This window comes from Lissotriton helveticus, chromosome 8, assembly GCF_964261635.1.
Source record: "Lissotriton helveticus chromosome 8, aLisHel1.1, whole genome shotgun sequence".
Lineage (NCBI taxonomy): Eukaryota > Metazoa > Chordata > Amphibia > Caudata > Salamandridae > Lissotriton > Lissotriton helveticus.
Window position 1 is genome coordinate 476,796,541 of NC_136069.1, and position 12,955 is coordinate 476,809,495.

A 12,955-nucleotide genomic window follows, 5' to 3' on the forward strand; every position below is an offset into this window, starting at 1 on the left:
TTACTGCACCTAGCTCCCTCCACATGTTCGCCAGCTTCCATGAAGCAGATGTATGATGCTCATATGTCACACATTTCCATAATCCATCTTGGCCTCGTTGTTTATTTACAAACTTGGAATGTTTTAAAAATACATTCAGTTCCTGTCCCACCTTAGCCTTTTTAATGCCCTTCATGTCTCACACCTGTAGTCTCACTTCTTGCGAGAAAGGAAAGATTATTTCACTGCTGTCTGGAATCACATTAGCTAGAGGTTTTGCTGTGCACAACATAATGATTCCCTCCCCCCCCCCCCCCCCCCCCCCAGCAATCTAAGACTCTGAAATCCTAGTGCCAGATGTGCAGGAGTCTACCCTTCCCACCGCTCTTAAGCATACTACAATACACTGCACCTCTCTGTCCAGCACTCACTCTCACTCAACATGACCACATTCCTCCTTATTTGCTACAAATCTTATTGACAGAGCTGTACATGCTTAATTCTGAAAGGTGGCCCTGCAAGGCCTTAAACCTCTGAGAAGGGTAGTGGGAGTTTCTCATATCTCCCATATAACATTAAAAGGTTATATAGCTGGTATATCAAAATAATCCTAATACTAAGTAAGCTTACACAGGAAGACAAAGGGTTGACCAAAATGTTAGCACTGACTTTTAATAAAGAGCTTGAACCAGCCAAAGTAGCTTATCACGAAGACTCATAGAGTCAAGAGTGGACCACAAAAAAGGCCAACTGGCTATATCAGTCGCCTTCCATCTGCCACAGCAGCAAATGATCAATAGTAACCTTTCTCTCGTGCAAGATTAACTCTTTTCAACATACAAGTATGTTGATGTAAGATCTCTGCCCGTAATAAGCCTTGTAAAGTGGGGATGTCAAAATTGTCTATACATTTCAAAAGGATGTTTGCCCATATTTTAGACACGATCGTGAGGTCTACATTAAGTAGAGCTATTGGCGGATGAGTGCTGTAGTGTTTAGGACTGTTATCCTCATTGTAATACATTCTAATTGTTGTACCACACGATTACAAGAGTGGATCCTCATTGTAATACATTCTAATTCTTGTACCACACCATTACAAGAGTGGATGCTTCTTCCCAAATGCGGAAAAAACGTAATTCCATGTCCCAACACTCATTTGTGAACTTCAGGAAGGATACGCACCATGCGTAGATATTTATTAATTTTCCTCTTTTGTCCCGCAACCATACGTACATCTGAAATCGCTATGCATTCGGGGATGAGATATTCTGTTTCATGGAGAATAAATCTGTCCAAAATATGTTCTATCTTAGCCTCTGGTTTTGTGGATCATTGAGATACAAGGATAAATATTATGGAATTCTTACAGAAAGAGTTTTTACTTCGAAAATATGATATTTTTAAACTTATTATGACAAAAAGCCCGAGAATGTAAGCCAATTGCTCACTCTGTATTGTACCTTGCATATTCCATTTGTTTATATTAAATATGTCTTTTGGTACTAATGGCCTCGTCATGGTGCTTAAGATAGCTGGCAATTCGCTTACATGAGCAGGTGAATTCGTTTCTAAGCAAGTATAAATGTTTCTTCTATCTCGTTGTCTGGCATTATATGACGTGATAATCTCCCGTATATATGCTTTAAAGCATGCCCACAGAATAAGAGGATCATAGTACGAAGCAATAACCTCTGAGTATTTCTTACTCTGGTCATTTAGGTAGGGCTTAAATTAGGTAGTGCTGGGTTGATTCTTGAGAAGCTCTTGTCACAGTGCAAAATACACTTTCTGTGTGCTTGTTATACATAGGTTTTAATTGTAGAACTGAGAAATGTTAAATCCTAATAAAAGGCAGAATTGATTCCCGGGTGCATAGTGTGTTCCAAATAGAAATAGAACTTTTATTGAAATCATTTTTGTGTAGTGACGAATTAAGACATTCCTACAGAATTTTCGAATACACAGCAAAACTAAAATATTTGATTTATGAGATTCCCTTTTTCTCTTTCAAAGCATTGTTTGAAAAATCTGCTAACCCTTTAGCTGCTGTATTTGCAAAGAGCTATTTTAATTGTATTGTACATGCAGGCTTTGTGGCTCCTTATGGCCAAAGCTTGAAGTGTATTTCGAAAGTATAGTAAAGGGCTATGGCTGTGGGGCATCCCACCAGAGAATTCCTTTGATGTCAAAAGAGTACACGTTGTAGTGCATATTGCTGCAGCTCACATAGCCGAAAGCAGGGTTCAGTTATCCTAGCTTTATGGAAATAAGTGCAAGAACTGATTTGGAATGAGAACCTGCACATGCCTGCAATTGTAGCCTGCAGGATTTCTCCTATTCACTATTTGTATTTGTGGCCGATTCCGGAAGCACTGCTGCACCCACCTCCCCAAAAATCTAGATAAAGAAAGAAGCCCCCTCAGAAGATAGTTGACCATAAGTTGCTCAAAGCACCAATTATGGAGTGGATGGGGGGTTGTTAGACCCTTCTGCTTCTGAGAGTCCCCTCACCACTATGATTTCTTTTGTTCCCCTGTACCTCCCAAAATTTGTCGCTTTTTATTTGTCTACCAGGACTTTTTATGTGGTGTTTCATGGGGTTAGATGGTCCTTGACGCCCAGTTGCTCACAAGGTTTGTGGCACCTATTTACAAGGCGCCTGGCCCAAACCTGTGGCATTACAAGCTGGGGTTGTCAACCTGTGTAAATGAACCTAAAATGGTGGACACCCTTTTTTCTCATGTGAAGTGACTCCTATTGGAGCCTTCATGAACCCTGGCCTCTTGAGGGTTTGGCGCCCTTTGTTTGGCGCGCATTTCTGACAGGAATTCCTTTATTTTCCTCAGGTACACAAAATGGCTGCTCTAGAACACCAGTACGGTGGCTGTGAGTGTCCTAAATACCCCTCAAGAGTGCCATGTCATTGTCACAGCCAGAGAAGGTTCTAGAACCTTCTGGCTTGTGCCAGTACCCCAGGGCACTGGCTATATAAGGCCCAGACCCTGGCGGCCATTTTAGATTAGAAGATTAGATGATGATGAAGTTCAGATTAGAGAAGAGATTCCAGACTTGACACCAGATTGACACCTGCCCTGTTGACCCCTGAGGTGGCTGGTAGCGCAGGCAGTAGAGCAGCAAAGGGTTGCTGGCGTTGTGTCTGACTGGCGTTCCAGTCAGCTACGTGAGAAGTGATCTAGCGCCTGCAGCGCCTGCCCAGCGAGTACCTCATTGCCCCCAAAGACTGTGGCCAGATTCGTGTGCCTCCCCGTCCCCCCGGTGGTGGTGAGCTGTGATCGACTTATCGAGTCGCGAGGCGAGAGCAAGTTCACCGCGATCGTCAGCTGTGCCCCTTTCGCGACAGGTGCCTCTAGAGGGGAGCTCGGACGTCTCCGAGCCCCACCAGCGTAGAGCGCTTCCTGTGCAGATTGAAGGTAAAGGCCGGCCTTCGTTTGGTGGGACTAGCGTCTCTGCCACTCCCCAGTGACCCGGGAGCTGTAGCTGTGGGCGGGAACCACCCTGAATGCGGAAGTCGGAGGGAGGTCCGTGGAGCCCCTGAGAGCCCCGTCGCTAACGAGAGTAGTGCTGTGCCCGACTCAATCGTATCTTGAATTGCAGCCGTTGTGAGGTGGGCCAGTTTCCTCATAGTGAATGCAGCGTTGTGAAGGAACTGTGAACCGGCATTTATTTGACTGTGCGCGAAGGTTGTGTGACCTCTCCGGCAGCCCGTTCGTCAGTCTAATGACTTTGAACTGGTGCCGCCTGTGCTCAAGTGGTGCTAAAGCCCGTAGGCGCGCATAGACTTCACCGGCAAAGCAGAGATCCCATCCCGGTGACCGCCGAGTGCAAATGATGTACTTACTGTGTTTCCTTGCCTTCTAGATATACGCGCATACGCCTTGAGTGATTATTAAAGAGTCCCAAACCTTATTTTGTGCTCAGAGAAGCCGTATACCTGGTCATTGAGAACAACATAAACTGTAAGAGTTATCTTTCCCATTTGAAACGTATTGTCGATGTAATGATTCTAAAGTATTTAATTGGTGGCAGCGATACCAGAAGAAAAATGTGGTTGTTTATTTAAATGAAACAATATTTATTCTGATATTTATTCTGATATTTATTGTGATATTCATTCCTGAAGTTATTCTATTTATTAATATTATTTATTACCAGAACTGTATGACCAAAAGAAATGTGTATGTGCTTTCCCAGTCAACCCTATTTACAACAAAGAACTTTTATATAAAGGAATCGTATTTTTCTACAGCAGTGGTGTGGTGTCCTTCTTTTTGGTGTGGATGTACAAGGAGTTATTATTGGGTCAGAGCCGGCTTAACACTACAGCCTTCACTTGCCTTGTCACTTGAGCCAAGCTACCCCCTTTGTGCTGGGCTTGCCCATCGCAGGTCCAACATAAAATTGGTGCTCAGCGGTGGGATTGCGAGCCGTGCTTGTTTTGAACCCCATAATAATTCAGTGTGCACCACAGGTACACACCCAGATTTTTCTCCTAGCGGCCCTCCAATTCAACGTTTTGTTTTTTCAAATTCTTTCCTGGAGGTGGGTGGAAGTGACCCTCAAAGTTCTTATCCTGGTCACCTACTTCGGGGTGGTTGTCCACACTTTTCACTGACAAGATGGAATTCGAAATGTCAGAGCTGGAGACCTATACTGTGGCACAGCTCAAGGATTTCTGTCAGGAGAGGGGAGTGTTTGTCAGGCGAGGGGCCAAAAGAGAGGAGCTCCATGCTAGTCTGCGAGCATGGGTGGAAGCACACACGAAGGGAACGGTGGAGGAGGAGGAATCGGACAGAGGTACTGTCATTGATAGGACTGCGGAATGTCCCCCGGGGGTGGGTGAGATGTCAATCAGCTTCAAGGCAACCTCACCGGAGGGCAGCAGTGTGTCATCGAGAGGGTTGTCAGAAACCGAGTTAGCTGACAGGAGAGAGGAAAGACTGTTAAGGTGGGAAATAGCAAAAATGGAGTTGGAAGAAAGGAGGGAGGGAGGGAGGGGAGGAGGTTGGAACATGAGTCCAAGCTGGAGATGGAAAGGAAAAGGATGGAACACGAGTTCAAGCTACAATAACTCTAATTCCAGGCCCCTAACATCACTCCGAAGGGTGTCGAGTCAAAGGAATTTGCCAGGGAGCCCAGGCCCCATTTACCCAAGGACGTAGTCGCCAGTTATACCGCTGGAGATGACATAGCCAAGTGGCTGGCAGCCTATGAGGTCTCCTTAAGAGCCCATGGGATCCATGAGAAGCATTGGGGTGGTGGATTATACCGGTACATGCCTCCGACAGGTAGGGATGCCCTATTGGCCCTAGACCGGGAGGAACAGGTTAATTACCCCGCCACGAAGGTGGCGCTCATCAGGAAGTTTGGGTTGACCCCCGAGAAATACCGGCAAAGGTTTAGGGGCAGCCACAAGCTGAGCTCACAGAATTGGGTTGACTGCCTGGATTTTGCTAAGAAAGCCCTGGATGGGTGGGTCCAAGGTAATGAGGTGGAGGACTATCAAGGGTTGTACGACCTGATACTCAAGGAACATCTACTCGAGAAATGTCTTCCTGAGCTGAGGCAACACCTGGTAGACAGCAAACTTACTTGCCCCCGTAAGCTTGCTGAGGAGGCGGACATTTGGGCAAGTACCCAAGTGTCCACGAAGGGGACGGGAGGAGATTCTCAGAAGTCCGGACAGGGCGCTCCCCAGAAGAAAGAGGGGGGAGATAACAAGAAGCAGGAATTCTCCAAAGGCCCCCAAAATACCTTTAAGGGGAAAAGTTTCTTCTCCACTTCTAAGGCTAACCCGCAGAAGAACCCTAATCCTGGCCAGAGTCAGCAGCCAAGGGTTATCCATTGCTATGAGTGCGGTGGTATTGGACATTATAAGGGAGACGTGAAATGCCCAAAGAGACCACCCCCTCCCACTGGAGGAAAGGCCCCGGGAGTCGCTAGTGTAGCGCTCGTGGAGGAGATGCCCTTAGTTAAGGGGAGGGAGTGGGCGGGTGTCACCTTAGTGTCCCTGGGTGATCGGGAGGTGGTTCCAAAGATCCAGGTGCCCTCAAATACTACCAAGTATGGGCAATGGGTCACCATCAATGGCCATAGAGGGGAAGCTCTGAGAGATACAGGAGCCAGTATGACTATGGTAAGGAGTCATCTGGTGTCCTCAGAGCAGGTGATTCCAGGCGTACTTCATCCGGCCGCGATGGCTGACGGCAGAATGGGCCACTATCCTGTGGCCGAGATTCCCTTTGAGTGGGGAGGGGTTGCAGGTTCACTTCGAGTTGCCGTAAGCCCCGCCGTGCCAGTCGATTGTCTGCTGGGCAATGATATGGAGCACAATGCTTGGAAGGAGGTGGAATACCGGACTCATACTGAGATGCTGGGTACACCTGATTGGGCCTGTGTGAGTACCAGGTCTGCCGCAGCTCGGGAGGAGAAGTCGCGTGGGTTGGAGCCTGGAACAATGGCCCACCCAGCTGCTGATGAGGGAACATTTCGAGGACAGGAGGAGCCTGCCTCGATGTCCATGCCCCGTGAGACGGATAGGCCACCTGTGGAGGTGGACCCGGAGTCCGCGGAGGAGGACATGGTTCCGTTGGAGGACTTGCCTATCCCCGCTGAGTGGCGAGTGGAAGGAGGACCATCCAGGGAGGAACTGAGCAAGGGACAAAGGGAATGTCCCACCCTCGAGGGTCTGAGGCAACAGGCTGAAGCCCAGGCAGCAGGTAACGAGTCTGGGAACTATCGTGTTTACTGGGAGGATGGTCTCCTCTACAGTGAACCCAGGGCGCCAGTGCACGGATTGTCGCGGGCCCTGGTAGTCCCACAGTGTTACCGAGCCTTCCTATTAGAGTTGGCTCATGAGATTCCCTTGGCAGGACACTTGGGTCAGGACAAGACCTTTGCCCGGCTTGTCCCTTACTTTTATTAGCCTCGAATGAGGGTGGCGTCCGACACATACTGTCGGTCGTGCGTGTCATGCCAAGCCAGTGGGAAAACAGGGACGAAGCTGAAGGCTCCCCTGGAACCACTTCCCGTCGTTGGCACCCCCTTTGAAAGGGTGGGCATCGACATTGCTGGGCCCCTAGATCCACCTACATCATCCGGTCACAGGTTTATCCTGGTCCTGGTGGATCACGCCACAAGGTATCCAGAGGCAATTCCTCTGAGAACCATTACTGCACCAGTAGTGGCCAAGGCCCTGATGGGGATCTTTACCCGAGTGGGATTTCCCAAGGACGTTGTGTCCGACAGGGGGACCAACTTCCTGTCAGCATATATGCGGGCCATGTGGAAGGAGTGTGGAGTGACTTACAGGTTCACCACTCCTTATCACCCACAGACCAATGGTCTTGTGGAAAGGTTCAACCAAACCTTGAAGGGTATGATCAGAAGTCTACCCGAAAGCGTGCGGAGGAAATGGGACGTCCTCCTACCCTGTTTGCTCTTTTCCTACAGGGAAGTGCCGCAAAAGGGAGTGGGCTTCAGCCCCTTCGAGCTTTTGTACGGGCACCCTGTACGTGGACCTCTTAGCCTGGTGAGGGACTCCTGGGAAAGGTCTCCCCGGGAAAGTTCCCCAGGATGTGGTGAGCTACATGCTCGCCTTCCGAAGCCAAATGGCTAAGTTGTGGAAGCAAGCTTCTGACAACTTGGAAGCCAGTCAGGCAGTTATGAAAGCGTGGTATGACCACAACGCTCACCCAGTGGAGTTGGAGCCTGGCCAGAAGGTGTGGGTGATGGAGCCTGGAGAGCTGAGTGCCCTCCAGGACCGTTGGGCAGGCCCCTATGAGGTATTGGAGAAGAAGGGCAAGTCTACCTATCTGGTGGACGTAAAGACCCCTCGGCATCCGCATCGGGTGTTACATGCCAATCGCCTCAAGCCCCACTACGAGAGGCCCGAAGTCATGTTGGTTATGGTGACTGACGGATCGGAGGAAGAGGACACGGAGCCTCTCCCCGACCTTTTTGCGTCTCAAGAAAAGGATGGGTCAGTGGAGGGAGTGAAACTCTCGCCAACCCTGACTCCTGAGCAGCAGGAGGAATGTCGCCAGGTCTTGGGGTCATTCGCTCCTCTGTTCTCCCTTGTCCCGGGTAAGACCCACCTGTGTACCCATGACGTGGACACAGGGGACAGCCCACCTGTGAAGACAAAGTCTTACCGGCTGTCTGACAAGGTGAAGGCCAGTATCCAAAGCGAAGTAGCTAAGATGCTGGAGCTAGGAGTCATCGAACCTTCAAGTAGCCCTTGGTCTAGCCCGGTGGTGTTAGTTCCTAAAGCTGCCCCACCTGGTACCACACCAGAATTGAGATTTGTGTGGACTACCGAGGACTAAATTCGGTAACCAAAACGGATGCTCATCCGATCCCTCGGGCGGATGAATTGATTGACCGGTTGGGAGCTGCCCAATATCTCAGTACCATTGACCTCACTGCAGGGTACTGGCAGATTCCAATGTCTAATGGAGCCAAGGAAAGGTCAGCCTTCTCCACACCTGATGGACACTACCAGTTTTGCGTCATGCCCTTTGGGCTCAAGAACGCTCCTGCCACTTTTCAGCGGCTGGTGAACACGATCCTCACCGGGATGGAGTCATTCTCTGCTGCTTACTTGAATGACATAGCTGTCTTCAGTAGCAGCTGGGAGGATCACTTGCAGCACTTGCAAGCCGTTCTCCAGGCCCTGGAACGGGCTGGCTTGACGATCAAGGCCAGCAAATATCAGATTGGACAGGGGTCGGTAGTGTACTTAGGACACTTGGTGGGCCGGGGAACGGTGCAGCACCTTCAGGCGAAGATTGAGGCAATCATGGCCTGGCAACCCCCCAAGACCCAGACTGAGGTCCGAGCCTTCCTGGGCCTCACAGGTTACTACAGACGATTCGTGAAGGGGTATGGCACTATCGTGGCACCCCTTACAGAACTCGCGGCCAAAAAGCAACCCAGGAGAGTCATTTGGACGGAGACTTGCCAGCGAGCCTTCGACACTCTGAAACAAGCATTGTGTAAAGCTCCAGTCCTGAAGGCTCCAGATTTTTCAAAAGAGTTCATTGTCCAGACAGATGCATCCGACATTGGCATTGGGGCGGTGCTATCGCAACTCAATGAAGAGTGTCTGGATCAGCCCGTGGTCTTTCTGTCTCGAAGACTGCTTCCCCGGGAACAGAGGTGGAGTACCATCGAGCGGGAAGCCTTTGCGGTGGTCTGGGCACTGAAGAAGCTGCGACCATATTTGTTTGGTTCACACTTCCTTGTTCAGACAGACCACCGACCCCTTCGTTGGCTCATGCAAATGAAGGGGGAAAATCCCAAACTGTTGAGGTGGTCTATCTCCCTACAGGGAATGGACTTTCGGGTGGAACACCGGCCCGGAGTTGACCACGCCAATGCAGACGGTCTCTCCAGGTATTTCCGCCTTAGTGTTGAGGACTCCCAAGCGGTTGGGTAGCTCTCCCCACTTTCAACTGGGGGGGACGCTTGTTAGACCCGTCTGCTTCTGAGAGTCCCCTCACCACTATGATTTCTTTTGTTCCCCTGTACCTCCCAAAATTTGTCGCTTTTTATTTGTCTACCAGGACTTTTTATGTGTTGTTTCATGGGGTTAGATGTTCCTTGACGCCCAGTTGCTCACAAGGTTTGTGGCACCTATTTACAAGGCGCCTGGCCCAAACCTGTGGCATTACAAGCTGGGGTTGTCAACCTGTGTAAATGAACCTAAAATGGTGGACACCCTTTTTTCTCATGTGAAGTGACTCCCATTGGAGCCTTCATGAACCCTGGCCTCTTGAGGTTTTGGCGCCCTTTGTTTGGCGCGCATTTCTGACAGGAATTCCTTTATTTTCCTCAGGTACACAAAATGGGTGCTCTAGAACACCAGTACGGTGGCTGTGAGTGTCCTAAATACCCCTCAAGAGTGCCATGTCATTGTCACAGCCAGAGAAGGTTCTAGAACCTTCTGGCTCGTGCCAGTACCCCAGGGCACTGGCTATATAAGGCCCAGACCCTGGCGGCCATTTTAGATTAGAAGATTAGATGATGATGAAGTTCAGATTAGAGAAGAGATTCCAGACTTGACACCAGATTGACACCTGCCCTGTTGACCCCTGAGGTGGCTGGTAGCGCAGGCAGTAGAGCAGCAAAGGGTTGCTGGCATTGTGTCTGACTGGCGTTCCAGTCAGCTACGTGAGAAGTGATCTAGCGCCTACAGCGCCTGCCCAGCGAGTACCTCAATGCCCCCAAAGACTGTGGCCAGATTCGTGTGCCTCCCCGTCCCCCCGGTGGTGGTGAGCTGTGATCGACTTATCGAGGCGAGAGCAAGTTCACCGCGATTGTCAGCTGTGCCCCCTTCGCAACAGGTGCCTCTAGAGGGGAGCTCGGACGTCTCCGAGCCCCACCAGCGTAGAGCGCTTCCTGCGCAGATTGAAGGTGAGGTGGTGCGCCGGGGCGGGGAAAGGCCGGCCTTCGTTGGGCGGGACTAGCGTCTCTGCCACTCCCCAGTGACCCGGGAGCTGTAGCTGTGGGCGGGAACCACCCTGAATGCGGAAGTCGGAGGGAGGTCCGTGGAGCCCCTGAGAGCCCCGTCGCTAACGAGAGGAGTGCTGTGCCCGACTGAATCGTATCTTGAATTGCAGCCGATGTGAGGTGGGCCCGTTTCCTCATAGTGAATGCAGCGTTGTGAAGGAACTGTGAACCGGCATTTATTTGACTGCGCGAAGGTTGTGTGACCTCTCCGGCAGCCCGTTCGTCAGTCTTGAACTGGTGCCGCCTGTGCTCAAGTGTTGCTAAAGCCCGTAGGCGCGCATAGACTTCACCGGCAAAGCAGAGATCCCATCCCGGTGACCGCCGAGTGCAAATGATGTATTTACTGTGTTTCCTTGCCTTCTAGATATACGCGCATACGCCTTGAGTGATTATTAAAGAGTCCCAAACCTTATTTTGTGCTCAGAGAAGCCGTATACCTGGTCATTGAGAACAACATAAACTGTAAGAGTTATCTTTCCCATTTGAAACGTATTGTCGATGTAATGATTCTAAAGTATTTAATTGGTGGCAGCGATACCAGAAGAAAAATGTGGTTGTTTATTTAAATGAACCAATATTTATTCTGGTATTTATTGTGATATTCATTCCTGAAGTTATTCTATTTATTAATATTATTTATTACCAGAACTGTATGACCAAATGAAATGTGTATGTGCTTTCCCAGTCAACCCTATTTACAGCAAAGAACTTTTATATAAAGGAATCGTATTTTTCTACAGCAGTGGTGTGGTCTCCTTCTTTTTGGTGTGGATGTACAAGGAGTTATTTTTGGGTCAGAGCCGGCTTAACACTACAGCCTTCACTTGCCTTGTCACTTGAGCCAAGCTACCCCCTTTGTGCTGGTCTTGCCCATTGCAGGTCCAACAGGGGTTATTTGACAATATGACTGTTTTAAGCAGACTGTCAGCTCAAAGAAAAGACCCATCTATTTCTATTTCGATTCTATTTCTACATTTTTGTGAAGGGAGTGCTGCACCAGCAGCAGAGTAGAAAATCTCTTGTTGTATGATCCGATTGCCTCAGAGATTTGGGAGAACAGCTAGAAACCGTGGGGGTGTCATCTTTTAGTAACATTTTGCAAGCAATCGGTAGTGCAAATCTGTGAATCCTATGTTTCCCCCTACGATTTGCAAAGGTACTTTTATGTGAACGATTTTACAAAAACTTCTAGGGCACGGCATGGAAATCCACTCCAGATATGGATTTTCATGCCTGTGCTTAAACTAGTGTATTTTTTGCAATAAATCTGTGAATTGGCATGGGGGTTGGTATGTGGGTGGTGGGAGGGTTATGTGAGAAGAACAGGGTGGGCGTGAGTGTGTGCACAGTAAGTGTGCACTGCTGCTGTTATCCTTCCTATATTAGTTAAGCTTGAAGAAAATCTTTGTTCTATGCTAAAGCCAAACGTATTGCAATCCGTGATTGTTTTAAACTGCGGTCTACCGTAGCGCTGTATTGAGTAAATCCATTGGTTTTTACTCTGTGGGGACCGAGCAATAGATAAGTCACGAAAAACAAGTTCTTACTTAAGCTTAAAGGGAATGTTTGCATCTACATTTGCTAGGCTAAGGAATTTTTTGGAGTATGGGTGTGAGAAACATGTGCCCTTAAAATTTTGTTTCTTTTTTTACAGTCAAACGGCAAGATGACTGCAGCTCAGAAATCGTTGGCCAAAGTAGACAAGAGTGGAATGAAAAGCATTTCTTCATTTTTTAGCCCTAAGAGCAAAGTCGCAAAATAAGTATTAAAAATATTTTAGTATAATAAAGATAATTTTGTCATTACATTGGTGTCTTGCCGGTTTATTCGCCAAACAGATCAGTAGTGGTGTGATTTTGCTGCTCCTAAAACCTTGGTTTACATTGAAAATTAGATGTAGAACAATTTTGTATCAATGACTCCGCGGTACAGTTTTGCAAAGTAAATGTTTAGCCTCTTTCTGATATGTAATTTGCAGCATTGACCTGGTTCCAATCCTACCTCAGTGACCGTTACTTCCAGGTCTTTGAGGGGGATGTGGTGTCCTCCAGGCTACCTCTTAGCTGTGGGGTTCCACACGGCTCTGCCCTGAGCCCCACGCTTTTTAATATCTATACGAGTCCTTTGGCCGGGATCGTGCATCCATTCGGCATTAAGATCATCACCTATGCAGACGACACTCAGCTAGTGGTAGCCTTAAATCACGCTGAGGGGTTGTCTAGCACCCTAGGCCCCTGCCTAGAGGCGGTGGCCGAGTGGATGGAAGTTTCATGCCTTAGGCTCAACTGGGACAAAACAGAAATTATGCTGTTGGGCAACCCATCGCCCTCTGACCCCGCTTCCCTGTGGCCGGCCTGCTTGGGCCCCGCTTCTCCCCCAATGGGCCCCGCTCCTCCCCCAAAGACACAGATAAAGAGCCTCGGCATGTGGCTTAACAGCTTTC

At 48.9% G+C, this 12,955-nt stretch overlaps 1 protein-coding gene across 2 annotated transcripts in view; it reads left to right on the forward strand.

Moving 5' to 3' along the window:
* The window catches only part of RNASEH2B (ribonuclease H2 subunit B), a 300,760-nt gene extending 288,443 nt beyond the window's left edge, over positions 1-12,317 (forward strand). For both annotated transcript variants that reach the window (XM_078657377.1, XM_078657376.1), the window contains one exon: positions 12,167-12,317. In XM_078657377.1, the coding sequence (XP_078513503.1) occupies positions 12,167-12,274 (108 nt within the window). In that variant the 3' untranslated portion in view covers positions 12,275-12,317. The remainder of the gene's footprint in view (positions 1-12,166) is intronic.
* Positions 12,318-12,955: the final 638 nt, after the last annotated feature.